This window comes from Pelodiscus sinensis, chromosome 20 (assembly GCF_049634645.1).
Source record: "Pelodiscus sinensis isolate JC-2024 chromosome 20, ASM4963464v1, whole genome shotgun sequence".
Taxonomy (NCBI): Eukaryota; Metazoa; Chordata; order Testudines; family Trionychidae; genus Pelodiscus; species Pelodiscus sinensis.
The window spans coordinates 11367838-11395770 of record NC_134730.1 but is presented as its reverse complement, the minus strand read 5'-3'; the positions used below and the strand labels follow the sequence as shown (position 1 = coordinate 11395770).

General features: G+C 51.4%; 2 protein-coding genes across 5 annotated transcripts in view; one reads left to right on the top strand and one right to left on the bottom strand.

Annotated features, from left to right (window-relative positions):
* Nucleotides 1-1557: 1557 nt before the first annotated feature.
* Nucleotides 1558-21772, bottom strand: GALK1 (galactokinase 1). 3 transcript variants are annotated; one of them, XM_006136440.4, is made up of 8 exons: nucleotides 21483-21768; nucleotides 15420-15609; nucleotides 14815-14934; nucleotides 13818-13953; nucleotides 12432-12613; nucleotides 11234-11384; nucleotides 10299-10461; nucleotides 1558-1815 (listed from the first exon to the last, which is right to left on the bottom strand). In XM_006136440.4, exons 1-8 carry the CDS (start codon nucleotides 21648-21650, stop codon nucleotides 1720-1722), a joined length of 1206 nt encoding a protein of 401 aa, XP_006136502.2. In that variant the 5' UTR covers nucleotides 21651-21768; the 3' UTR covers nucleotides 1558-1719. The 3 variants fall into 3 exon arrangements, with proteins under 3 accessions (XP_006136502.2, XP_075759768.1, XP_075759767.1); XM_075903652.1 differs by lacking the exon at nucleotides 1558-1815 and adding an exon at nucleotides 1822-3159 and having other exon boundaries at nucleotides 21483-21772; XM_075903653.1 differs by lacking the exon at nucleotides 10299-10461 and having other exon boundaries at nucleotides 21483-21771.
* A 5967-nt stretch (nucleotides 21773-27739) lies between these two features.
* The window catches only part of LOC102446731 (uncharacterized), a 36236-nt gene continuing 36042 nt past the window's right edge, over nucleotides 27740-27933 (top strand). For both annotated transcript variants that reach the window (XM_025178110.2, XM_025178111.2), the window contains exon 1: nucleotides 27740-27850. In XM_025178110.2, coding sequence (XP_025033895.1) covers nucleotides 27814-27850 — 37 coding nt within the window. In that variant the 5' untranslated portion in view covers nucleotides 27740-27813. The remainder of the gene's footprint in view (nucleotides 27851-27933) is intronic.

Sequence of the window (27933 nt, the reverse complement as noted above, 5' to 3'; positions counted from 1 at the left end):
TGAAGAAAGGCTACAGAGACTGGGACTGTTCAGCTTAGAAAAGAGGAGACGGAGGGGGGACAGGATAGAGGTCTCTAAAAGCAGGGGTTGGGTGGAGAGGGTGCATTCAGAAAAGTTCTTCATTAGTTCCCATAAAGAAGGACTAGAGGACACCAAAGGAAAGGAATGGGTAGCAGGCTTGAAACTAGTAAGAGAAAGTTGTTCTTGACAAAGCAAATAGTTAACCTGTGGAACTCCTTGCTGCAGGAGGCTGTGAAGGCTACAACTAGAACAGAGTTGAAAGGGAAGTGAGATCAAGTCATGGAGGTTGGGTCCATGGAGTCCTATTAGCCAGAGGGTAGGAGTGGAGTCCCTGCCCAAAGTTTGTGGAAGGCTGGAGAGGGATGGCACGAGACAAATGGCTTGGTCATTGTCTTCGGTCCATCCCCTCCAGGGTCCCTAGGGTTGGCCGCTGTTGGCAGACAGGCTACTGGGCTAGATGGACCTTTGGTCTGACCCAGGACGGCCATTGTAAGCTCAGGGCTCAGTGTCGGGGGTCTCAGTGGACCCCCTTGATTTTCATGCACACCTGGTCCTGGGTGGCCAGGCTGGCAGCTCTCCTGCCCTAGACGGCCACTTTCCTGTGCCTAGTGCGGAGATCGTGGACGAGGTCCACGATGTCCGCACTAGCCCAGGAAGGTGCCCGCCTCTTGCAGTCCAGGGGAAGCTCCCGGGAGCCGCCAGCCTGGTCCCGGCAAGAGGGGGTGGGCTGGGGGGCATCGGGTGGGTGGCTCTGTGCCGTGCCAGGTGCAGGGTCTGCTAGCTGGGTGCTGGCAGGCTTGCACCTGGCACGGGCACCGTAGCCAGCCCGTGCCCCTTTAAGGGGTCCGGGGCCAGGAGGGGGGCATAGAGTTTCCCTGGTGTTGGCCAGAGTGGCCACCAGGGAAACCTGGGGAGGGCTAGCCTCCCACTAGTTCGAACTAAAGGGCTACACAGCCCTTAGTTCGAACTAGCTAGTTCGAACTAGGCGTTAGTCCTCGTAAAATGAGGTTTACCTAGTTCGAACTAAGCGCTCCACTAGTTCGATTCAAATTCGAACTAGCGGAGCGCTAGTGTAGCACCTATTAAAGTTAGTTCGAACTAACGTCCGTTAGTTCGAACTAACTTTGTAGTGTAGACATACCCCAGGTGTTCTGGCCCACGTGGCTTTCTATTGCACTTAATAAACAATGTTCCCTCTAGGCTGGCTGCCCCATTTATTTCAAAACCCACAGTTAGACTGGCCAGGAATGAGTTACAGGGGCTAGGCTGTACCATGCTTCCAGCCTGTCAGTGACTCTTTCAGGCTACAAAGGCACACAGCCCCACCACTTCCCTTCAGTAATCACCAAACTTCACGCGAGGCATTATTACACCACCGCTACATGTCACCCACACGTCTGCAGTAACCTGCCTCAGTCTCTGGTCTCGGTTACGTGGAAGTTAACTCTGTGGACCCAGTCCCACGTATGGTAGTGTCATGGAGACCAGAACATGGTCTCCCGTTCAGCAGGGTTGGACAGAGATGGCTAAGCCTACAGTTGTGCAAAATTAGCTTTATTACCCAAGAGGGGCAGATTTGTACATTTCCCTGAGTTCCATTGTGAAGTCAGAATCAGCCGCAGTCCATTTCCTCAAGGGGAGGGCAGCTGGCCCAGGACTTTGACCTCCGGGTCCTCAAGGGCGCTGGGGAAGAGAGCCTTATGCAGAAGGGGGAGTCATTGCTTGCAGAGTCTGAGCCTTTGCCCCATCGGAAGGCTTGGAGAAATAGAAGGTAGCTGTGCCTCTGTACTTCTCCTATGAGACAAAAGGAGAGGAAAGCACCAGAGTCCAACAGAGTCCCCATGCAAATGCCCGTGGCCACGCCCACGGAAGGCATTCAGGGAAGATGCATTATTGACTCATGACCACAACTCATTTCATGCGCATGTCTGATGGTAACAAAACACCTATAATTTTGATCCATGCATTTATTGGATAGTGAAAGAGAAAGGAGGGGAATGGGTGTAGATAAATGTTCAAATTAAAGAAAAAGAAAAAAAGCCTGAAGGAATTAGGACCGGGCTCCTACATCTCACATTCAGAACTGACTAGGACACTTATGACCAGATTTTCAAAGGTGTGTAAAGATCAGACAGATATCGTTGAAGATCCGAGTTGGCAACTGTCTCTTTAGGAGCTTAATTACCTTTGAAAATCTGAGCTTAGATTTCCAAGTCTAATTTTCAAAAATGACTTTAGTCACTCAAGTGCTTTTGAAAATTTTAACTGGGGGCCTAAAGAGACAAAAAGCAGGAGATATGGTATTCCTTTTAAAAATGCATGACATTATTTTTAACTAAATTTTATATTTTTTTCTCCCAGGGGCAACTGACCCCTCTGGCCCCCTCACTACGCCGGCCTTCCCCCCCACCTTCCTGCAGATCTATCATCTTATGCATGTGCAAGATCTGTGAGAGCCGTCCCATGACTCTGCAGTTAGTGTCTGTGGCGCCTGCTTCTGGGTGGGGTCTCAATGCTGCCACATTCACCTCCAAAGAGGCGGCTTCCCAAAGCAGGCCCTTGCTGCAGACCCCCAAGGCATCCACAGGTCCAGTCTCCTTTCAATGGGCCCACTTCCCAGGGCTCAATGATCTTGGACCAGGAACAGCTAACAGGAGAGTTTGGAGAGGGAGTTCTCCAGGTAAAAGAGTAAAAACGGGACCCTTGTGGAGCTTCTAAAAGGTTTGAAATCTAGAAGCCTCTGTTAATTGGCTGAGCCTCAGTCAGCGGGAGGGGCTACCAGAGCCTGTGACTCAGCGACCAGGAACAGCTAACAGGAGAGTTTGGAGGGGAAGTTTAGAGGGGGAGTTTAGAGGGCACTACTGACTTCTGACCTTCTTTAAAACATAACTCTTAGAATAATCTCTACTCCAGAGGTTTAAAGAGAATCCCAGTTTGTACTTAAACTTATTCATTACAAACATGGAGACAGAAGCCCAGCAGCAGAGTGGGGGCTATCCTGTTTATTGCGTCGAGTGTAATATGTATGATTACCTGCCCTGTGGGCGGGTGGCGTATGTGTGCACCCATTGCAAGGAGCTCCTGACCCTCAGAGACCAAGTTCAGGCTTTGGAGGCCAGGGTGGCTGAACTGGAGGAGCTAAGGGAGTTAGAGAGCTATGTTGATGAGATTTTCCGAGACACTGTAGTACTGTCCCACCTCCAGTCTGAGAGCCCCAGTGCTCTTAAGGAGGATGAAAGTCTCAAGGGAACAGAGCATTTAATGGGAGCAGAGGGAAACCATCCCATAGTTGGGACCCTCCTCCCAGAGGATGTTGCGGTATCCTCTCGCACTGAGGATACCTCTGAGGGGGAGGGAATGCCAGTTAGGAAGAGGCAGGTGTTAGTAGTGGGTGATTCGATAGTTAGAAACATAGATAGTTGGGTTTGTGATGACCAGGAGAACCGTATGGTCACTTGCCTGCCTGGTGCGAAGGTTGCAGATCTCTCGAGGCATCTAGATAGATTTATGTGTAGTGCTGGGGAGGAGCCGGTGGTCGTGGTACATGTAGGTACCAATGACTTAGGGAAGGGTAGGAGAGATGTCCTGGAGGCCAAATTTAGGCTGCTAGGAAAGAGACTGAAATCCAGGACCTCTATGGTGGCATTCTCGGAAATGCTTCCAATTCCACGCGCAGGGCCAGGTAGGCAGGCAGAGCTACAGAGTCTCAATGCGTGGATGAGACGATGGTGTAGGGAAGAGGGGTTTGGATTTATTAGGAACTGGGGACACTTTTGGGAGAGGGGGAGCCTATACAGGAAGGATGGGCTCCATCTAAACCAGGGTGGAACCAGACTGCTGGCACTAAACATTAAAAAGGCCGTAGAGCAGTTTTTAAACTAAGAGATGGGGGAAAGCCGATTGGTGCGGAGATGCACGTAAATCGGAGGGAGACTTCTCTTAGAGGAGAATCCATTGATAGAGATTCTCCAAGCTGTAGTCAGAAAGAGAGGAGAGGAGAGGGCAAACCATGGGCCAGAGCAGACAAATAACCGCATACAAAGGAATTCAATGCATCAGGGAAGGGCAGACAAATAACCAGTGGCAAATTTCTAAAGTGCTTGTACACAAATGCTAGGAGTCTGACTAATAAGATGGGTGAACTAGAGTACCTCGTATTAAATGAGGAGATTGACATAATAGGCATCACTGAAACCTGGTGGAATGAGGAAAATCTGTGGGACACAATCATACCGGGATATAAAATATATAGAAAGGATAGAGCAGGCCAGGTGGGTGGCGGAGTGGCACTGTATGTGAAAGATAATGTAGAATCAAATGAAATAAAAATAGTAAGTGAATCAACATGTTCCATAGAATCGCTATGGATAGTAAATCCATGCACCAATAATAAGAAATTAGCAGTAGGGATATATTACGGACCACCTGACCAGGACAGTGATACTGACATTGAAATGCTGAGGGAGATTAGAGAGGCTACCAAAATAAAGAACTCTATAATAATGGGGGATTTTAATTACCCCCATATTGACTGGATACATGTCATCTCAGGAAGAGAAGCGGAGATAAAATTTCTCAATGGCTTAAATGACTGCTTCTTGGAGCAGCTAGTGCAGGAACCCACAAGGGGAGAGGCAATTCTCGATTTAGTCCTGAGTGGAGTGCAGGATCAGGTCCAGGATATAACCGTTACCGGACCGCTTGGGAATAGTGACCATAATATAATAACATTCAACATTCCTGTGGTGGGAAGAACACCTCAGCAGTCCAGCACCCTGGCATTTAATTTCAAAAAGGGGAATTACACAAAAATGAGGAGGTTAGTTAAACAGAAATTAAAAGGCACAGTGACTAGAGCCAAATCCCTGAAAGCTGCATGGAAACTTTTTAAAGACACCATAATAGAGGCCCAACTTAAATGTATACCCCAAATTAAAAAACATAGCAAGAGACCTAAAAAAGAGTCACCATGGCTTAACCACCATGTAAAAGAAGCAGTGAGGGACAAAAAGGTATCTTTTAAGAAGTGGAAGTCCAATCCTAGTGAGATAAATAGAAAGGAACATAAACACTGTCAAATCAAGTGTAAAAATGTAATAAGCAAAAAAAGATTTTGAGGAACTGCTAGCCAAAAACTCAAAAAGAAATAACAAAATGTTTTTTAAGTACATTAGAAGCAGGAAGCCTGCTAAAAAACCTGTGGGTCCCCTAGATGATCGAGCTATAAAAGGAGCAATCAAGGATGATAAAGCCATTGCGGAGAAACTAAATGATTTCTTTGCTTCAGTCTTCATGGCTGAGGACATTGGGGAGATTCCTGAATCTGCACCATCCTTTGTGGGTGATGAATCTGAGGAACTGTCCCGGATTGAAGTGTCATTAGAGGAGGTTTTGGAACAAATAGAAAAACTTAATGTTAACAAATCTCCGGGACCGGATGGCATTCATCCAAGGGTTCTAAAAGAACTCAAATGGGAAATTGCTGAGCTATTATCTGTGGTTTGTAACCTATCCTTTAAATCGGCTTCCGTACCTAATGACTGGAAGGTAGCCAACATGACACCAATATTTAAAAAGGGCTCTAGAGGTGATCCTGGCAATTACAGACCGATAAGTCTAACTTCAGTACCGGGCAAATTAGTCGAAACAATAGTAAAGAATAAAATTGTGAAGCATGTGGAAGAACATAATTTATTGGACAAAAATCAACATGGTTTCTGTAAAGGGAAATCCTGTCTTACTAATCTGTTAGAGTTCTTTGAAGGGGTTAACAAACATGCGGACAAGGGGGATCCAGTAGATATAGTATACAGGCAGTCCCCGGGTTACATGGATCCAACTTACATCGGATCCCTACTTACAAACGGGGTGAGGCAACCCCGCACTAGCTGCTTCCCCCCAGCAGACCAGGGAGACGCGAAGCTAGCGCCCCCCCCCCAGCAGACCAGGGAGACGCGGAGCGGCTTTTCTCAGCAGACACCTCAGCTTGAGAATAAAGGACTGAGGGAAGTGAGGTGTGGGAGAATAAAACTGAGCTCTGGAGAAATGTTTGGCTAGAGTTTCCCCTACAATATGTACCAGTTCCGACTTACATACAAATTCAACTTAAGAACAAACCTACAGTCCCTATCTTGTATGTAACCCGGGGACTGCCTGTACTTGGATTTTCAGAAAGCCTTTGACAAGGTCCCTCACCAAAGGCTCTTGTGTAAATTACATGGCCATGGGATAAGAGGGAAGGTCCTTTCTTGGATTGAGAACTGGTTAAAAGACAGGAAACAAAGGGTAGGAATAAATGGTACATTTTCAGATTGGAGAGGGGTAACTAGTGGTGTACCCCAAGGGTCAGTACTGGGACCAATCCTTTTCAATCTATTCATAAATGATCTGGAGAAAGGGGTAAGCAGTGAGGTAGTAAAGTTTGAAGATGATACAAAACTGTTTAGGATAGTCAAGACAGAAGCAGACTGTGAGGGACTCCAAGAAGATCTCACCAAACTGAGTGATTGGGCAACAAAATGGCAAATGAAATTTAATGTGGATAAATGCACATCGGGAAAAATAACCCCAACTATACGTACAGTAGGATGGGGGCTAATTTGGCTACGACAAATCAGGAAAGATCTTGGAGGTATCGTGGACAGTTCTCTGAAAACTTCCACACAGTGTGCAGCGGTGGTCAAAAAGGCAAATAGGATGCTAGGAATTATTAAGAAAGGGATAGAAAATAAGACCCAGAATATCTTACAGTATAAAACTATGGTACGCCCACATCTTGAATACTGTGTACAGATGTGGTCTCCTCACCTCAAAAAAGATATTTTGGCCTTGGAAAGGGTTCAGAAAAGGGCAACTAAAATGATTAGGGGTTTGGAACGAGTCCCATATCAGGAGAGATTAAAGCAACTGGGACTTTTCAGTTTAGAAAAGAGGAGACTGAGGGGGGATATGATAGAGGGCTATAAAATCATGAGTGGTGTGGAGAAGGCCAATAAAGAAAAGTTATTTATTAGTTCCCTAAATAAAAGAACTAGAGGACACCAAATTAAATTAATGGGTAGCAGGTTTAAAACTAATAAAAGAAAGTTCTTCTTCACACAGCGTGTAGTCAACCTGTGGAACTCCTTGCCAGAGGAGGCTGTGAAGGCTAGGACTATAATAGAGTTTAAAGAGAAGCTAGATAATTTCATGGAGGTTAGGTCCATAAAAGGCTATTAGCCGGGGGATAAAATGGTGTCCTTGGCCTCTGTCTGTCAGAGGCTGGAGAGGGATGGCAGGAGACAAATCACTTGATCGTTGTCTTCAGTCCACCCTCTCTGGGGCACTTGGTGCTGGCCACTGTCGGTAGACAGGATACTGGGCTAGATGGACCTTTGGTCTGACCCAGTACGGCCGTTCTTATGTTCTTATGGATCGGGCTTCCATCCCCTCGCCAACCTTTGCAACTGCCCAGAGGTGCTCACCTTCCGCCTTATCCATTCCCACCTCATTCACCCCACAGGGACAGTCTCTGCCTCACTTGTCCTAGGGACTATTCTACCGAGACGTAATACAAAGTTTCCATGTAAAAGGACTCAATACAAAGCTAAAAACCTCAATGAGAGAATGATTAATACAGAGACATGTCTACATCTGCTGCAGGGAGACACCTCTGCCTGCCTCCACCCCTCTCCCCCAGAGTCTACAGCCCCATTGCAAAGCAGGGGAGTGGAAGGAAAGAGGCTGAGGCCCATCAATGGGACTGAAGCAGTCATGAGCAAGCCATGCCCGGGAGCCATTCTCCTGTCCATTGCTGGTGCAGTGTTGCTTCAGGCACGCTGAAATGCAGTCACCTCTAGGGTGGGCTGGACAGCTGTTTAACACCTGCACAAGGTTTCAGGCAGGGGGCAGTGCGGGCTGCCTTCCTGCAGTGCCCCCATCAGAACTACTGTGCCCTCCTGGCTTAGGAAAAGAATAAACAGGAGGATTGGAAATTAACCCACCCAGTCTCACGTCCCCTAGGCAGGCAATGAACCATCTACATTAGGCCCCAGCTGCAGTATCATGTCCAGTTCTGGGTGCCACATTTCAGGAAACATGGAGAAACTGGAGAAAGTCCAGAGAAGATCAACACAAATGATGAAAGGTCTAGAGAACATGAGCTAGGAGGCAAGGCTGAAGAAATTGGCCTTGTTTACCTTGGAAAAGAGAAGACTGAAAAGGGACATGAGAGCAGCTTTCAAGTATCTAAGAGTATCATAAGGAGGAGGAAGAAAAATTGTTCTGCTTGGCCTCTGAGGTTAGGATGAGAAGCAATGGGCTTAAACTGCAGCAAGGGAGGTTTAGGTTGGACATTAGGAAAAACTTCCTGCCTGTCAGGGTGGTTAAACTCTGGAATAAACTGCCTAGTGAGATTGCAGAATCTCCATCACTGGAGATATTTAAAACCAGTTTAGATAGACACGTGTCAGGGATGAGCTAGGGCAATTCAACTTTGGAAGCCCCGGGGGCCACACTGATACTTACAGAACATGCTGAGGGCCTCAACTTAAGTGTGGTTGCATATGCAAGCAAATAGATACAAATAGCTTCTCTCACACCAACAGGCATGAATACAAAGATTAAGGCAAGACTACACAACACAACACACAGGCCCCATTTAAGTCAATTCTGCTGATATTAATAATACGCAATATTTACCCGATTTCTACCCATGTGACAGCACTTTTCATGAGCAATGACAGTCCAAGAATTTAACTACTAAAACACATATCAACAGAAGATCATTACACTGACTACTTTTTTGTTTCGGCTCCCACTCGCCGGCCTCATGTTGATCCCCACATAAACCCAAACTGCACCGCGGGGCACAAACTGGCCGTAGGCAGCATACCAAGTTATTAATAAATATTTTATAAACCTTGACCTTTTCTCTCTGCTGCCCTGTCTCCTCTCCTTGCTCCATCATCTCCCCTGGTGCCTGCTGCCCCCCAACTCCTCACCCTCCTCTGCTGTCCTGACTCCTGCCCTTCTCACTGCCCTCAGCCCTCCTGCGACCTGCCCCCCTCCACCAGCCCTTCTCTCCCCCCTGTGCCCACTCCTCCAGTAGCCCCACTCTGATCATGCGAGCTACCCCTCTTCTAACACTTCTCTCTACACACTTGCCCTGCCTCTCTCCTCTGGTGCTGGTCCCTCCCCTGCAGGTGTCTGCCCTTCTGCTTCACCCCAGAATCCCCTGGCACCTGCACCTTCCCTTACCCCTGCACCCTCCTGGTGCCTCCTCCTTCCCTTACTGCCCCTGCCCCCTTTTTCCCTGATGCCAACTCCCTCACCACTCTCTACCCCATTCCCCTCCTGCCCCTCTGTGCCCTCACACAGGCCTTGTTCCATCCCCGCCTCTCATGCCCACCCCTCTTTTCAAGCCTTCGCCCAGCACCTCCCCCTCTAGCCCCCAATGCCCTTCCCTTCTCCCAGCATCACCCTGTCCCCCCTCCCACTGACACCTCCCCTCCTGCCCTTTTCCTCATTGTCTGCACTTAGCCCCCTGGCATTTGTCTCTCCTGCACCTCTGTCTCTTGGTGCTTTCCCCTCCCCCCGCCCAAGCCCCTTCTCCTTCCACCCCTCCCCCTCTGCCTCCTCTCCTCTGCCCAAGCCCCTTCCCTTCCCCTGCCGCCGCCTCCTCTCTCTCCCCCCGCCACTGCCGCATGAGCATTCCCTACCTTCTGCCTTCCCCGTTGCGGGGCCGGAGTCCACGTTCAGGCCCCGGAGGCCGAACCCGGAGCCAGTGAGGCCCCGCATTGTGCTTCCCAGGAGTTTCAAAATCCCAGGCTGTGACGTCATGTCACGGCCGGGCATCCTCCCCGCCCACGTGCAGCGCTGCACATGGACAGCAGCAGGCGGCGAGAAGGAGCCGTGCGCGGCAGGGACATTTCGGGGCTTAGGGGGACACTCAGGGGGCGGGGTAGGGAGACGCACAGCGGGGCCGGCGGGGGGCGGGGGGGCAGGGCCTGCTCCAGGCAGAGCCGGGGGACAGACCCAGCTCCGCATAGTGGTGGAGCAGGGCCCCGGCTCTGTAACTGGCCAGCACTTCCAGGTGCAGGGGCGCGGGGCCCGATTCGGCCTAAGGCCAGCCCTGCTACCTGTCACTTGGCTTGTTTGCTCCGTGGGGATATTCTCTGGGGACACTGAGTCTGTCTGATCTCCACAGGAGACAGCCAGAACTGAGCCTGCCAGATCAGTATTCTCCACTCGTGCTGGTGGAGCCGGGCTCTGCGCTGAAGGCCATGGCCATCACGTACCTTGATGTGCTGCAGAGCTTTCTCTGCTGCTCCAGCCTCCAGCAGTGTGACCGTGCAGCCTCCAAAGCCTCCGCCAGTCATCCTGCTGCCGTAAACCCCGCTGACCTCCAGTGCTGCCACGACCAGCTCATCCAGCTCAGGACAGCTGACCTCATAATCATCCCTACGTAACACACGCCAGGGTCACGCTGCTGCACAGCCTGCATTAGCGTAGGCAGTCCCTGTACACACACTTCCAACAGGCCCGGCCCCAGAGCACTGGGTAACTGGCCACAAGCATGCATGGAGAGCAGGGGCAGAGGCCTCCTGGATCCTCTGGTACAGACCGACCCCAAGGGCATAGGACACACTCTTATCTGCAATTATTCCTAAAGCCCATCGCTTATTGCAGGCTGTTCCTCTCAGGAAGGCTGAGCGGCAGGAGAGCCGAGGCAGGACTAAGGATGCAATAGTGTAGTCAATTAACTGATTAGCATTAACCTATAAGCTTGTGCTTTAGACTACACGCATTTCCCCTCTCTCCCTCCGCCCCCCCCCCCCCCCCCAGTAAATTTTTTAGCAGGCTGGCCAGCAGCCCAGCTCAGTCCCGGCTTGCACTGGGCCCTGGACCAAACCCCGGTGTGGCTCTGCATTTAAAGTGTATTTGGAGCCAGGTGGGCAGGCAGCCCGGCTCAATTCCAGCTCGTGCTGGGTCCAGGAGCTCAGACCCCTCCCGCCGGCCTGGAGACTATAGAATGATCGATTACCCAATAAGAATCCAGGAGGTTACTCAACTATTCAATTAACCGATATTTAACATCCCTAGGCAGGACATTGCATGGGAAACCGTGTGGTTCTCAACTGCTCTTGTGTCCTACCCATAGGCCATGAGAGCTCTTGGTACGCTACCCCCCAGCTGGAGTGTCCCTATCCCACCCGACTGGCACTGCTCCTACCGGAGAGAGTTGTGACTCTCCACCATCAGCCTTCCGAACGTGCCGTAGTCCCTGGCCTGCAGCGCCTGCACCGCCCGGGAGGTGCGCTCTATTTCTCCGATGACGTGCCTCGCTCGCCGGTACACCTCCTCGCTCAGCAGGGCCTGGGCAGCTGGAGACGCACAACGCTGGACTAAGAAGTGCCCAAGGCCTAGAGAAGGGGTGGGCAATTTGGCCTGCCAAGCCAGCTGATTGGGCGCATGGAGGCCCTGCCACTTCCTCTGCCCCCAGGCCAATCAGGGCCTGCGGGCGGGGAGGACACACGCAACGTCTCCTCCTGCCCTGCAAGCAGTGTGCGGGGCTTAGAAGCGCCACACGCTCCTGGAAGGGCAGGAGGAGACTTTGCATGTTCCCGCACCTCCAAGCCCTGATTGACCTGGGGTGGGAGGGAGAGCGCACAAAGTCTCCTCCTACCCTGCAAGGAGTGTGGTGCTTCTAAGGACGGGGGCAGGGAGGGAGGAGACTTTGCGTGCTCCCCCTGTTCCCAGGCCAATCAGGGCTTGGGGGCAAGGGGAGCGAATGAAGTCTCCCATCCTGTAAGGGGCTCTGCACTTAAAGTCAACTGTCAGCTGCTGCTCAGCTGGTGGCTGAATCTAAGCGCGGTGCTCCCTTGCAGGGCGGGGCAGGGAGTGAGAGACATCATGTGCCCCCCCTCTGCTGGGCCTGCAGGCAGCAGGGGGGAGCACGCAAAGGCCCCTCCCACCACCAGGGGCACAGGTACCTAGAGGGAAGCGCCAGCTGTTCGGAACAGCCAGCAGTTCTCTTTGAGGGGGGGGCAAAGACTTTGCGCGCTCCCCCACCTGAAGACCAATCAGGGTCTGTGGGTGGGGAAGTATGGAAGTGGCCTGGCCCCACCCCTTCTGCCTGAGGTCCCACCCCTTCTGGGACGGCCTGGGGCTACGTCAAAAATTTCTGAAGCAGCCCCCAGTCAAAAATTATTGCCCACCCCTGGCCTTGAGCATCCCAACAGAACCAGCTGGAATGGAGCCCCACGTACCCCGGAACCTTCCAAGTTCACTTCTCTCTGTGCCCCCTGCACATGCAGTTCCTGTCCTTCACCCGCCAGGCACCACGCTCACTCCCCTGCCCCCGCGTCCCCCCCGGCTCACAAGGTTTACAGCAGCCCATTCGGGTCACCCATGGAAGATGTGGCACGCACCCTCCAAGTCAGCCATAGAGGCCTCCCTCAGACTGGCCTTGCCCAGAGCCTTTGCTGCCTGCTCGCACTGGTGCCGGCGTGTGGGGTACTCGCTGCCCGTCAGCGCGTGCCGCACGTTGGAGTTGGTGATGAGAACCACTAAGCTGGGGTCGGTCAAAGGCACGAGGAGAGTCTCCAGCGACCTGGAACAGAGGTCACAGCAGGGTCACAGGGACGGGGTTTCCCATTTCCTTCCACGCCCCTGACGAGCTGGGAGCTGCACTGGAGTAACCCCTGGCGCACCTCAGGAGCCTGCAAGGTTACGGATGCCACACACAGGCTCAGAGCCACCCAGGAACGACGCCAGCCTTAGAACGGCTCTCCAGCCATGGAGCTGGGAGCATGGCATCCAAGTGGGCAGAGATGAGGTGGCAGGACGCTGCAGGCCCATCATCTGCCCACTGGTATTGCAGTGTCAGCCACAGGCCAGTCAGGGCTCCACTTTGCTAGGCCGTCCCCCCACAGGGCTTACAATCCACATCAACTACCCCACTATCTGGTGCTCTCCAGTGTAACCTTAGGCTCTCTGAGGCTGCCATTGTTTTGGTGTTTGTAGCACAACAGGGCCCAGCCTGGTTGTGGCCCATAGGCACTACTGCCCTGAAAATGTTCCAGCGGTGACAGGAATTCCTGGCTCTCCAAGCGTGGGTTTTACCAGCCACGATCCTGTCAGGGTTCTACTGGAGAAGTCATTCCATCCCCACAGTAACCCCGCGGAAGGCTATCCTGCATCCACAGCCATGGAGCCATCTTGTGGCCTTATGGCAAGATCTCCATGTTCTCTGTCCAAACGGCTCAGTCCTCAAAGCCGGGGAGCGCGGGATAACGGGGATTGTGACCCGTTGTCACTGGCTGAAGGTCATGGGTTGCTGCAAGGTCCAGTGGGGAGCAGCTCACCTTGCTGTCCAAGTCCCCAGCGCGATTGGCCCTTGCCCAGCCAGCATACCCAGGAGTTGCACTCCACAGCTTGGGACAAGGAAGTGATTCTACTCTGTGGGAGGCAGCGAGGTCTAGTGGGCAGAACACAGGACTGAGAAGCAGGAGACCTGGGCTGTAATCCCAGCGCTGCTGGGGTCACATGGGGGGTAAAGGATAAATTCTCGTGTATGCTGAGGATCCTTTATGCTGCTCTGTGTCTATAATTCACTTCCACTTCCAACGCCCTTTACACTGCCAAAGTGGTAGAAAGGAGCATTAATGGACCAGAGTGTCTGGCCCTGCACCTCTCCACACCTCTGTTATGAGGCTTTGTGGACAGATGGCTCCTGGGAGGGAAGGTGCTGTACGAGTGCAGAGGATCCCCGTGAGATGGTACCGTAAGCTAAAGCTACGAATGCATGTCCTGACCTGCAGTCTATCAGCAACGCGTGGCCCTCTTTGCCCATCACAGATATAAACTGGTCCATGATCCCACATGGCATATTAGCAAAGGTGTGCTCAGCCTTCTGGCAGGCCAGTGCCTTGGCTACTAAGTCCCCATCATCTGTGCCAAAGGAGAAAGAGCTGGATTAGCCTGGTGCCTGCTTCGAGCCATTTCCCATCCTGCCCAAGAGACCCAGGGACAGGGTAAAGCTCATTTTCCCTTTCTGCAGCCGTAGAATTACAGCTAGAGATCATGTCCTAGCTAAGCCTTGGAGTCTGAGCTGCTGAAATTGTCCAAATCCCAGTTCCGTAGCTTGAACCCATCTCTGCTAATCACCTTTGTACTGTGCAAGCCCAGGGAATTGCAGCCTGGGTGGAATTCAATCCCCCCATACTGTGCAAGGCCTCAGAACAGGGTTCAAAGGAAGGGGACATGGCAAATTCCGTGGTTAATTCTGTGACTGATCATGTACCTGATGGAGTCACAAGGGATCTTCCCCACCCCCTGCGCCACACCGCACAATCTAGGTGCACTCTTCCCTGGGGGTGGGGCAAATTCATCTTCTCAAGTGGCACGTGATGGCCACTATCACAGAGAGGGTAGCAGGCTGCATGGGCCAATCCAGCCACCACATGCTGGTGCCAATTCTTCAGCCAGACTCTGATTTGCCGGACCACCTTCGCGGGGAGAGGAGGAAGTGCCGCTTTGTTCTCACACTTGCTCCCAAAAGACCATTCTCCACCCTTCCTGGGTAACCCAAAGACCTTCCTAGTTGATTCTCAATGGGCAGCAAGTTACTATTAGTCCTATGGAGAGTTAGCCAGGGACCTGGAGTGACCCCGCTGGAAGCTCTGGGTGGGGAAGGCGAGAACTGGAATCAAAGCATCTCCTGCAGTGTCTCTTGGCCAGACCTAAGCTGGGCACAGGGGATCCCAGAAGGGAATTTGCAGAGCTGGGAGCTGATGAGCCAGCTCCTGTTACCTGGGCAGAGCTGCTGCAGAAAGGTATACACGGCCACTTCCAGAGAGGCTGAGCTGGACAGGCCACCACCCAGCGGGACGTCACTGGCTATCACTGCACTGAAGCCTGGGACAGGACCAGCTGGAACGGAGACAAAACCAGGGGGAGAAGAAGACTAACCCCATCCAGAGACAAGACAGAAAATGGAGCAGACTTGGACTGGTGCCACAGGAGAGAGGTTGGGGGAACCTGGTCCAGTTTAGAAAGGCTGGTACTGCTCAGGCTGAGTCTGAGCAGATGGAGGGCAGCTGAAGGCTGTTGCAGCAGCCTCAGGGAGAGGAAAGGGCAGTGGAGAAAGAGATCCCTCGCTCAGACCCTGCTGGGAGCAGGAAGGCTGCATGGTGGCGGTGGAGAGATGGCATCTGGGTTTCAGGCACTCTCTCATAGTCGCAGATAAGACACGAATTGAGCAGGGACCAGCTGGGTGAGGCTACAGCTGCTCCTAGTTCTGTCCCTGTCCCACTGGAACAGCCACCCTCCCAACAGGGCCCACTGTCTGCCCAGAGCCTGCAGGCACGTTGCTGACCAAGCAGCTCTCCTGCCACTCAGGTGCCTTGGAGCCTTACCCCGGTAATGCTGGATCACGCCCTTCACATAGTTGGCCCAGTGAGGCACTCCGGGCCTCAGGGGGTTTCCTTCTGTCGGAGCTGGAAACTGCACCGTTTTGGGCTCCTCTGCCTGCTCCGCGATGGTAGTGATGGAGATTGTTCCGTCCTGCCTCGGGCTCCCCACCAGCACAGTCCCCAGCTGCAGAGCCTGCGGAGAGAGACGCCGGCTGAACCCCCCAGTGCTACAGGGAACGAGGGATCCCTGCAATGCATCCAACCGAGCTAGCCAAGGGTCTCGGCGTGCAGGCTGGGATCCTGCTCCCACTGGCCCTAGGAAGCAGGCCGGAGCCCCAAGCAGCAGGAATTGCCCACTCTGTAGGACAGGGTGGGCAATCATTTTAGAAGTGGCTCTGGGCTGCCCTGGAAGGGGCGGGGTCTCTGGCAGAAGGGGCGGGGGCTTGGGCAGAAGGGGCGGGGCCAGGACACTTCCATGCTCCTTTGCCCACAGAACCTGACTGATCTGGGGGCGGGGGGAGTGCGCGAAGTCTCTCGCTCCCTGCCTCTGCCCTGCAAGGGGCATGTGGCGCTTAGAGTGAACCCCCAGCTGAATAGTTGGCAGTTTACTCTAAGTACCACGCTCCCCTGGCAGGGGAGGAGACTTTGCGTGCTGTACGAGATTGATTGGCCTGGGAGTGGGGGAGCGGCTGGGCATCCGTGAGATGGATCATCCCACGTGGTGGCCCGGATCTGGCCCACGGAGGCTCTCTTGCCTTCGCCTGCTCTAGGAACTGCTTGCTTCTTTGTGCCTTTTATCACAAGGATGGTGATGGCCTTGCTGCCATGCCCTGCATTTAATATACCCAAACAACCTTAACGTTGCCCCCAGAGGCCCCAGCCTTCTGATTAGGGACGTAAAAGTTTAACCAGCGGGGGCTGGAGCAGCTCCCTGCCTGCTGTGGAGCAGCCTCTGTCTATGGCAGGTCTGGGCACCCTGTGGGGGGGCCTCTTGAATAAATGGGCCACTCCAGGCCAGTGGAGGGTGGGACCGACCCCCTTTAATTGGTTAGTCAACAGGATTTTACATCCCTACTTCCCATACTCAGTGGCAGTGGCTCTGGGGATTTGATTCCCTGGGCTGGTTTGTTCCTGTGAAAAGCAGCCTTGAATCAATCAAAGCCACTGACTCACCGTCCCAGTGCAGGAGCCACGACTGTGCTGCGCTAGCTTTTTGGGGGCCCGTACGAAGGCAGGAGCATGGCTTCTGTCTCGCTGCTCATCGAGGGCACATCCTCCTAGCAGAGGCTCTGTGGCGAATGGGGGCACCTCCCAGGGCTCCCCATGTTCCCACGGCTAAAGTCCCCTCCACTGGCCTTAGAGATCAGGTGACTGGAATCAGGATTTATCTCAAGCAGTGTGGGGGGGGGAGGAGGAGACAACAACTCTTGTTTGCATCACCAGGTGTTGGCAAATTTTATTAATGTTTGAGTCTGTATGTGTGTGTTCCTCCTCTCTATATGTTTTTAGCTGGTTATGTCCCTCTGGGGTCTCATATTTTTAATTCTCATATTTTAATTTGTATATATATTTGTATGTTTTTGTTTGTTTTTGTAAGCCGCCTTGAATATTTTAAATAGAAAGGCGGGGTAAAAATATTTAAATAAATAAATTCAAAGTTGAGAGGCAGTAAAGAAAAGGCGGAGACTGAAGCAGTTTAACTGCCTGGCTGCTGCCTCTGGAGGAGGGAGAGGGCAGCACAACCCACGTACCCACCTCCAGCTCTGCAGTGAGACTGCAGCTCTGAAGAAAACGAGTTGTAATTACAGGCCGGGGCCAGGATCGTCCCCAAACAGGCTCCCTACTCCCTAGTTTAGCACCTGAGCGAGGGAAGTGGAAGAGAACCGCTGGGCACTCAGCACCTTGGAAATCAGGCCCTTCATAGCAAAGGCGACATGTGGGGGGGACAGAGTGTCGTGTGTGTGCCCCCTGCCATGGGGGGCCAAGGGGTGAGCAGCCAGAGACCAGGCTGACTAGTTGCTGCACTATCTCAGGCACCTTCTGCTCACGCTGCCTGGGAGATGCTGTCTGAGACAGTCCCCCCCAATTGCTGCCAGGTGATTGGGAGGGGAGGGAAGAGCTGGCCCTATGGGGGGCGAAGGGGGAGGGAGAAAGAGGGACAACTGCTGTGAGGAAAAGGGGGCCAACTGCTTGGGGGAAGAAAGTAGGTGGCCTCTAGGGGGCAAGGGACATGGGACAGAAAAGGGGCGGCTACTGGAGAGCAGGGTAGGGCTGTAATAGTGTAGTCAATTAATCGATAAGCAAAAGCTTATAGGTTAATGATGCAGACTACACACATTCCCCCTCCCCCTACCCTTGTCAGTACATTTTTTAGCGGGCTGGCCAGCAGCTCATCTCAGTCCTGGGTTGCGCCGGGTCTGGGACCTACCTCTGCTGCGGCTCTGCATTTAAAGTGTATTAGGAGCTGGGAGGGCAGGCAGCCCGGCTCAGTTCCAGCTTGCGCCGGGTTCCATGAGGGGACCTGGTTTTTAAACTGGCTCCCCTTGCAGACCGGCTCCTGCCTGGCACCCCACGCTGCTGCCTCTGATCCAGAGGCAGCACTGCGGAGTGGCAGGGGGGCTCCTCCAGAGTGGGGCAGGAGTGTACTAGCTGCCAGACCCACCCCCAGGGACTATAGAATAGTCGACTAGCCGATAAGAATTCATGAGGTTACTCAACTATTCCATTAACCGATATTTAACATCCCTAGACCACGGGGGCGGGGGGCTGCTTGGAGTGGGTTGTATATAGCATGGTAGCCCAGGGGTAAGATGGGAGGTCAGGTCACTGTTTGGAGGAACTGGGAGAGTTCAGTGGGACACTGAGGGAGGCAGCATCAGGGAAACAGGTGAGGATTTCCAAGCCTTTCTGTGCTGTTCTTCTCATATGGGCTTATAAATTACAAGAGGGGATATTAGCATGTAGGTATGTTGTACAGAGCGGCGATGGGCTGGAGAGTTCGGCAACGGCACAGGGTGTCCACTTAGAAGGTATTTAAAATGTATTGAATACAGTGAGGTATTGAAAGGTGTCAGTTATGGAATAATACGTTGTTGCCCATTGAAAGCTCAGGGTATAATACTTTATCTGTTGTAAATCCACTGACTCCAGTGAAATTATACCAGGGGGTAAAACTGGCCTAGCAGACGTCATCCTTCTTCTATACTGCTGCAAAAATATCTAATGGCTGACACTGCTCCAGAAATCCTCAGAACTGTACAATTAGTTATTGTTTGTCCCTGCAGGCGAGTGTAACAAAAACAAAAATGAAAACACAAATTGAAGGTTAAGCCAGAAAGCATGAAATGGAAAGTCATTTACAGCTCTCTCGCCCCACCAGTTTGCTAGTACATCTGATTCCTGTCCGGCCGCATTCCTTGCTGTTCCAGTTGGGAGCCCCTGGGCAGCTTTTGCCAGCCTGACTGCATACCTCTGAGAAACTGGAAACTCCTTTAACTTTTGCCCAAGCCATTGAGCCAGTGTGTTCTCATCAGAATTCCTCATCCCCTGACAGGCAGGATTAAAATCTGTTGAGCTCCTGGGAGTCTGGTGGGTCCAGGAGTCATGTGGCTGTGGGTGGACATCTAGGGGAACAGCAGGGCCAGGGGCTAGTGATAGGGGTTATTTGGGGGAGGTGAGGCAATGAGGCTGCGTTGATGGTGTGTATGGGTGGGGGTTGAGAGAGCAGCTGCAGCCAGCCAGGGGAGATGCGGGGGGGGGGGGGGGTGTGAGTGAGGGCTAAAGGGGCAGTGAGCACCTGAGGGAGGCTGTCAGGGCCAGGGCATCATTTTCTCTAAGGCCAGCTTTGAGTGGGAGCAAGACGGTGCCAGCTTGGTGGGAGGCGGGGGGAAGGAGGTGGAATTACTTCTAAACTTTCAAACCTTAAAAACAGACCCAACTGGTGTCTGATTAAACATCGTTCTCACATAAACTTTCTCAGGCAGTGCGTGTGAGGGGCATTTGTCAATGTATTCAGTAGGCTTTGGAATTGTATTATGCCTTTTACTAGTTTTCCTGAAAAGTTGGTTCAAGGACAATCTGTGTTAAAAATGATTTGATTTAATCATGTTCTCATTATGAGCTTTGCACAATGGCAAAAAAGCCCAAAACCTACATCTGGAAGTTTTCTATGCAAAGTCAGCTAAATCGCCAATGCTAAGTACATCAGTAACTGCACCTGACTCTTCTGGAGTTCACAATTCTGTGTACAGCAGTAATGGGGTTTACAATGATACTGCAGAGGGTTAGGGTTGTGTTGGGGTTATATTTATTCACAAGACTGATTCTGGCATTGAGGTAGTAGTGAGCACACAGCAAGGAAGCAAATGACAGAATGCACAAGAATTTCTGCAAGCACTTTTTAAAATTTTCTTGTGTAAGAGCCCGCAATGTACAAGTTGGCCTTAATGCCAGCCACATTATTTGGGCAACTTTCTTAAGATTTGTAATGTATGTACAAAGCATGCAATCATGCGTAGCTCTCTTTTAAAACAGTCTCCCTCTGCTATTACATAGTATCATAAAACTTGACATCAAAATTAGCACTAGAAACCAAAACTCCTTTGTCTCATGAATACCTTCCTGGAATCCTTTTAATGGTCACCCCAGCAGCAGTTACCAGTCACCAGTCACCACTGATTTACATCAACTGTTGGAAATCTTGGCCTAAAGCTATTTTCCCTAGCACTGTGCTCACACGGTGGCACTCTAAGTCTACTGATTAAGACCGGTTCGCTGGAATGGCAGGAAGATGAGAACGGCTTCTGTTTTGAACTACAATTCTCATTTGGGGAAGTTAATCCAAACCCAGGCCACGAGGCTGCTCCAGCAGGGCTTTCAGTCATACCCAGTGGGTGGGAGGGGAAGTACTGCCAATGGCCAAAAATCATTAGAACCTAACAGGAGAATCTTAATATTGTATTAAAGTGGGGGACTGCTATTGTCCTGAGGCCTGATTTCTAACCAGAGCCAAGTGACTTGAGTCCACACTACCAAGTTCTGTCAACAAAAATTACGTTGACACTCACAAGTCGACAAAGGAAAACTCGCCAGAGGGTGTTCACACTGGCTCCCTGTGGATATATCATGGCCACTCTGGGGCACCATCATGGAGAGCGTGTGCAATGCTCCGTGGGTCTGTATCCCAAAGTGCAGTGTTGTGGGAAAACAGAGCTGATGGCATCTTGGGATTCCCTCCATTCTCCCACAGCCTCCCAGCTACTGGGAGCTGCACCCGCATGCTGAGGAATGTCAAAGCAGCACAGCAGCCTGTCCACCCCCACCCCCGCCTGCGCCAGGGCAGAACAGGCGCATTCCAATGCATAGCTGTTAGTTCCCTCTCCCAGCTGTCAGATACTTCCCAGAGCTCCGAAAGGGGAGGGGCACATGCCTGCAGGGCAGCAGAGATCAAAACCCTGAGCAGAGCCATTAGAGCAGGCACTGTGGGACATAGGCAACATAAAGGGAAGGGAGAAGAAAAAAGTCTCTCCTAGGGCTGGAAGTTTTTTGGGGCCCAGAACTAGTCTTTTTTACCCCAAAAGTTGCACAGCAGTGTGTACGCTCCGACTGTTTTGCCGCCAAAAGGCAGCTTTTGGCCACTACATCTTATGGTGCAGACAAAGCCCAGGTCACCTACAGCTTTGGGCTGATCCAAAGAAAGGCTGCAGCAAGAAGGGGAGCATTCAATAGGGATTGTTCTTGTTTTGCTGGGACTAGGAGCAAGCCTCATTGCTCGGATCCCCCCCAAGGGCGGCAGTGGAAGTGGCGGTTCTTTTTTTGTGGCCGCTCCGTGTAACAGACACGAGGGGCCAGTCTCTCGAGGCGGGGGCGGGGGCATGGTGGGAGACAGCAAATCGCATTCACACGGACGCGGAGGATTCTGCTCTCGACTCTCGCAACAATGCGGCTTCAGTTCGTCCTGCTCCTTTGTGAAAGAAGGGGACAGCAGCGAAGCGCGCATGGCCACAGTCCAAGCAACCTCCCCACCCCGAGCCCGGCACCTCTGCCCTGTCCTCTCCTCCCCCTTACCATAGGCAGCACGAAGCCCTGGTTGTAGTCCGTGTGCTCTCCGATCAGGTTCACCCGGCCAGGGGCGGACACTGCGATCTCAGGATCCGCCCCTGCAAAGGCCCCTCGAAATGCCTCCCGGGCCTGCGCCAGCAGCGAGCCGAAATCGGCTTCCCTGCGCCCGGCCATGCTCAGCTGGGAGCCGGAGTAGGAGCGCGGTGTAGCAACGTAGCACTACGGAACGCCCGGTTGCAATAGCCCCTATGAACCGCGCCGTGTGAACCTCCCCCCGCCTCGCGCTCCCTTCCTGTCCCGCCCCTGGCCTGGAGCTGGTGAATTTCCTTAGCTTGGCTCGCTCGGTCATTTCTCCTCCCTGTGTTTGGCTCCCGCATCAGGCGGGGCAAATAGTAACCCTGTTGAATTATTAAATCTTTCCACCCGATTATCTCAAAGCGCCGCACAAGGGCACGTCCAAAAAGCAGAAAGGATCTCACAGCCTCTCAGTGGGGGACACCTGTATGCTTCAGTCGCTGTAGAAACCCCCTCTGCTTTGGGATTCTCTGGCTCTAAAGGAGGGGCTGCAGGGGTGGAGAACCGGAGAGCATTTGCTGGATGAAGTAGACTCAGTGGCTACCACTAGACTGGCATGATTTTCCGCAAATGCTTTTAACGGAAAAGTTTTCCATTAAAAGCATTTTTGGAAAAGAGCGTCTGGATTGGCACGGACACTTTTGCGGAAAAGCGTCCGTGGCTAATCTAGATGCGCTTTTGCGCAAAAAAGCCCCGATCGCCATTTTCTTGATCGGGGCGTTTTTGCGCAAAACAAAACTGAGCTGTCTACACTGGCTCGTTTGCGCAAAAGCTTTTGCACAAAAGGACTTTTGCCCGAATGGGAGCAGCATAGTATTTCCGCAAGAAGCACTGATTTCTTACATGAGATCGTCAGTGTTCTTGCGGAAATTCAAGCGACCAGTGTAGACAGCTGGCAAGTTTTTCCGCAAAAGCAGCTGCTAGTCTAGACACAGCCATAGACTCATAGACTTTAAGGTCAGAAGGGACCATTATGATCATCTAGTCTGACCCCCTGCACAATGCAGGTCACAGAATCTCACCCACCCCCTCCTAGAATAATCCTCTCACCTATATCTCAGCTATTGAAGCCTTCAAATAGTTTGAAGACCCCAAGATGCAGAGAATCCTCCAGCTGTGATCTGTACCCCATGCTACAGAGGAAGGCGAAAAACCTCTAGGGCCTCTGCCAATCTACCCTGGAGGAAAATTCCTTCCTGACCCCAAATATGGCGATCAGCTAAACCCTGAGCGAGCATGTGGGCAAGACTCACCAGCCAGACACCCAGAAAGTTTTCTATAGTAACTCCTATCATCATCACCTCCATTGACCTATTTACCACTCATAATGAATGGTCAATTAGTTACCAAGATCATGTTATCTCATCAAACCATCCCCTTCATAAACCCGTCGGCTGTGTCTACATTGGCACCCTTTTCCGGAAAAGGGATGCTAATGAGACACTCTGGAATTGCAAATGCCGCGGGGGATTTAAATATCCCCCGCGGCATTTGCATGAACATGGCTGCCGCTTTTTTCCGGCTCGGGGCTTTGCCGGAGAAAAGTGCCAGTCTAGACGGGATCTTTCGGAAAATAAAGCCTTTTCCGGAAGATCCCTTATTCCTCTTAAAATCAGGAATAAGGGATCTTCCGGAAAAGGCTTTATTTTCCGCAAGATCCCATCTAGACTGGCGCTTTTCTCCGGCAAAGCCCCGAGCCGGAAAAAAGCGGCAGCCATGTTCATGCAAATGCCGTGGGGGATATTTAAATCCCCCGCAGCATTTGCAATTCCGACTTGTCTCATTAGCATCCCTTTTCCGGAAAAGGGTGCCAATGTAGACACAACCATCTAGTTTAATCTTGAAGCCAGACAGATCTTTTGCCCCCACTACTTCCCTTGGAAGGCCGTTCCAGAACCTTACTCTTCTAATGGTTAGAAACCTTTGTCTAATCTCAAGTCTAAACTTCCCACTAGCCATCTTATATCCATTTGTTCTTGTGTCCACATTGGTATTAAGCTTAAATAATTCCTCTCCCTCCCTGGTATTTATCCCTCTAATATATTTAAAGAGTGCAATCATGTCCCCCCCTTAGCCTTCTTTTGGTTAAGGTAAACAAGCCAAGCTCCTTGAGTCTCCTTTCATAAGACAGGTTTTCCATTCCTCGGATCATCCTAGTGGCCCTTCTTTGTACAGTAAACTTCCGATAATCCGGCACCTTTAGGACCCAGGGGGTGCTGGATTATCAAATATGCCAGACTATCAGAAGGGGGGGCTATGAGGGGTCTGGGGAGGGGTGGGGGGGATGCCACCCCAAACCCCTCATAGCTCCCCCCTTCCGATAGTCTGGCTCTGCCCCAGGCGTCCCTGATTCAGAAGCTGCTGGTAAGTTTCAGCAGCGTCTGAATCGGGGACGCCTGTGGCAGTGCAGCAGGGGTGCTGCCAGGTTGGTTCGGTAGTGCCGCTCCTCGGTGCTGCAAGACCAACCCAGCAGCACCCCAGCTGCTCTTGGGGATGCCTGGGACAGAGCAGCCGGGGTGCTGTTGGGTTGGTCCCGCAGCGCCGAGGAGCGGCGCTACGGGACCAACCTGGCAGCACCTCAGCTGCTCTGCCCCAGGTGTCCCCAAGTCAGCCGCTGCTGAAACTGATCAGTGGCTGACTTCGGGAAGCCCGGGGCAGAACTGCTCTGCCCTGGGCTTCCCAGAATCAGCCGCTAGTCAGTTTCAGCAGCGGCTGAATAGGGGTGCCTGGGGCAGAGCAGGTGGGGTAGTGGTAGTGCCGGGTTGGTCCCGTAGTGCTGCCCCTCGGCGCTGCGGGACCAACCCGGCAGCACTCTGGCTGCTCTGCTTCAGGCATCCCCAAGAGCAGCTGGGGTGCTGCCTGGTTGGTCCCACAGCTCCGAGGGGCAGCGCTACGGGACCAACCTGGCAGCACCCCAGCTGCTCTGCCCCAGGCATTCCCGAGTCAGGCGCTGCTGAAACTGATCAGTGGCTGACTTCGGGAAGCCCGGGGCAGAACTGCTCTGCCCCAGGCTTCCCAGAATCAGCCGCTGGTCAGTTTCAGCAGCGGCTGAATAGGGGTGCCTGGGGCAGAGCAGCTGGGGTAGTGCCGGGTTAGTCCCATAGTGCTGCACCTCGGAGCTGCGGGACCAACCCGGCAGCATTCTGGCTGCTCTGCTTCAGGCATCCCCAAGAGCAGCTGGGGTGCTGCCTGGTTGGTCCCACAGCCCCGAGGGGCAGCGCTACGGGACCAACTCGGCAGCACCCCAGCTGCTCTGCCCCCGGCTTTTCCGATTCAGCTGCTGGTCAGTTTCAGCAGCGGCTGAATCGGGGAAGCCGGGTGGAGAGCAGCTCCAATTGTCCGGCTGCCCCAGCACTTCCGGGTTCTTGATGGTGCCGGACCAGCAGGAATGCAGGAGCATTGGATGCCAGACCAATGGAGTTTTACTGTACCTTGTTTCTGTGCCGGGTGGGTCTGGGATATTGCTTTTGGTGAAGGAGTTGCCATTCCATCCTTACTTACAGTTATTTTCAGGCCCTTGTTATACTATAGGAACAATTGGCTTGATTTTCTTATTCCAGGTCAGCTTTACTGGTGTTCGCTACCTTGGAAATCCTAGTGTAGAGGGGCCACTGGGGGCTGCTGTTTGTAACAGTATTCACCTTGGTAGTAACTGGTGACCTGCCTACACTAGAAACCCCAGTGTTGCTAAGAGACTGAGCAATGTATAGAAAATGACCTTAGTGCAGACATGGCCTTACTTAGACAGTGTTTCTCAACCTTTTGTCATAAAGTACCCCTTTTAAAAAAAATTATAAGTACCGCCAGTACCTAGAGTTTTCAGACACAAAATGTTTCTCTACCAAAATGCAACACATTTGTTTGAACAACTTAATTGTAGCAGGGAAGGTGATGAAATTTTTGGTGTAAAAAGTACAAAAAAAATAAAGTGCTGTACAACTAAAAACAAAAATTCGATTTTCTCCAAATTTCAGTTCTGTTGATGTACCCCCAGACTTCTCTCGAGTACCCCTAAGGATACTCGTACCACTGGCTGAGGAACACTGGCCTTAGAGATGAGGGTAGGGCATGGCAGTCACAGGCAAAACAGGTTGGGGGTGGGAGAAGGAGGTGGAAGCAGAGGAGATAGCCTTCTTTCGGTGAATTCTCCAGTTTCACATAGTTCCATGTGAACGTCCCAGGAGCTCCACGAGATCCAAACATGTCCATTGCCATCAGAACCATGTTGTCTTTATTTGAAAAACTGAAACCCCAAACATTTTTCAGTTTTCAGCAAGAACAACAAAAAAGTGGTTGTTGGTTGCAAAAAATACAAAGAGTTTTAATAAATCAGTTTTGATCATTTGATCTTTTCAATGGAAACAAAAAAATATTAGAAGAAAAATAACAAGGAGTCCTGAGGCAACTTAACGACTAACAAATTTATCTGGCATAAGCTTTCTTGGCTCAAGCCCATTTCATCAGACGAAGTGGGCTCCAGCCCAAGCAAGTTTATGCCAAATAAATGTGTTAGTCTTTAAGGTGCCTGAGGACTCCTCCTTATTTTTGCTGGAACAGACTATCACAGCTACCCCTCTGAAATTAGAGAAAAATGTTTTTTCCCCATATTTATTAAACATTTTTTTGCAAGTGATAAAATCATTTTTTCTGGCCATTTCTGTTAGCCATGTGGCCTCTCCCTGCTGGCTCAAATTCTTCATTTATCCATCTATATTGCATTTATTAAAGTGGTTTCAGCCTTTCCTCCTGTTAGAAAGATCTGCCTTTAACACATGTAAGTACTAAGTCATGGGGTTTGGGATTCCTGTTTTCCCATCCCACCTTTATTCCACAGGAAGGCAGCCCAGCACATTAACTCAGTGTACGTCTACACCACAGCATTATTTCAGAATAACTGATGTTATTTCAAAATAACATACTGCGTGTCTACACTAGAAGCTTTTATTTTGAAATAATGTCAAGCTGGAAGATGTCTTACTCCGACTCATGGTAACACTCATTTCATGTGAGTAAGGGAAATCAAACGAACAGTGTTCTTCCTTTGACTTTCTGCTGTGTAGACAGCATAAAAAGCCGAATTAAGCTATTTTACTTAAACCACGCAATTGATGTAGCTGAAGTTGCATAGGTAGCTTAACTCGAGTTTAGCCCTGATGTGAAGACAAACCTCCACCAAGCCTCTAAGCAATTATTTTAAGAAGCCAGGACACTTTATGGGTAAGGGGACTGAGGCCTGGAGAAGTTAAAAAAAAAAGTATGAGGTTTTGGGACAAGTAGCATGAAAGATGCAATATAAAATAAAATGTATTAAATATTATTAATTGTATGTGGCCTTAGCTTTCTGTGCTACCATCAATTCTTAAGTGAGTTGTGGCTCTATCTAATGTAGGGTTTGTTTGATAATACACATTTTTGTAGCTTCTAAGCAATATTACAGCAGTAAAGATGAAGAAACAAAAATGAATTTAAAAGTATTTTCATTCTGATGATGAAAGGCTTTACAATGTGTGTTTCAACGAGATACTGAAATTTCATTCAGCAGATTAATTTTAAATTTCACTCTGTTGCGCCTTGATAGTCCTGGGGCTAATGTGACAGGCACAGGCCTCCTATTTGGAATTGCCAACACCCCTGTTTGGCCTCGTTAATTATTATAGTCCGATTTAATGGTATGGGTTGTAGTGCAGACAGTCATGTGAAGAAATGTAATTGATTGAAGAGTGTTGCCTTTGCAGATCATAATGTTTAATGGTTACTAAAAGACACATTCATGAATAATAATAATTAATGATAATGAGTCTGGGGTTTCCTTGGCCCTCCTCAGAGGTGTCAGGATGCAACCCAGCCTGCCATCCCTAGTCTGTTTCTCTGAAAAGCGTCATCACGCCGCTGACTTGTTGCAGGGTAATAACTATCAACATTCCAAAGCTGGTGGAACAGCCTAAATCTCGTCCTTGCGGGGGGGGTGATTTTATCACCTACTAGTCATTTACCCAAGACCAATACCACAGAAGCATGATTAGTCCCCTCCAGGAGATCTAAGGAGATCCCTCCATTTCAGTTCCCTATGGCACAGCCCTGTGGGTTCCCAGTAAGGCCATTGAATTAGGCCCTGACTCCTCTGCTCCCCCCTGCCTGCTGCAGACAGAGTGGCATCTCCCAGTATGTTGCCTTGTGTTTGCGGAAGGGACTCCCAGTCGCCGCTGGGTGGAGCCCTGCTGCAGGTGTCTGTGGGGTTGCTGCTGGGGGGGAGGGAGGCAGCATGACAGGGAAAGAACCGCTGCTGGGGACCCTGAAAGGTGAGTGGCTGGAGGTGGGAGGAGATGAGGTTGCATGGTTGGAGGGATTTTACAAGGGCTGGCTGAGAGGAGGGGTGTGACCG

Excerpts from the sequence above, each read along its gene's own strand:
- GALK1 (XM_075903652.1), bottom strand. The coding sequence starts at position 21,650 with ATGGCCGGGCGCAGGGAAGCCGATTTCGGCTCGCTGCTGGCGCAGGCC. Across the intron at positions 14,935-15,419 it reads CGTGATCCAGCATTACCGGG|CTGGTCCTGTCCCAGGCTTC; the intron begins GTAAGGCTCCAA and ends TCTCCGTTCCAG. Across the intron at positions 13,954-14,814 it reads TCTGCAGCAGCTCTGCCCAG|ATGATGGGGACTTAGTAGCC; the intron begins GTAACAGGAGCT and ends CCTTTGGCACAG.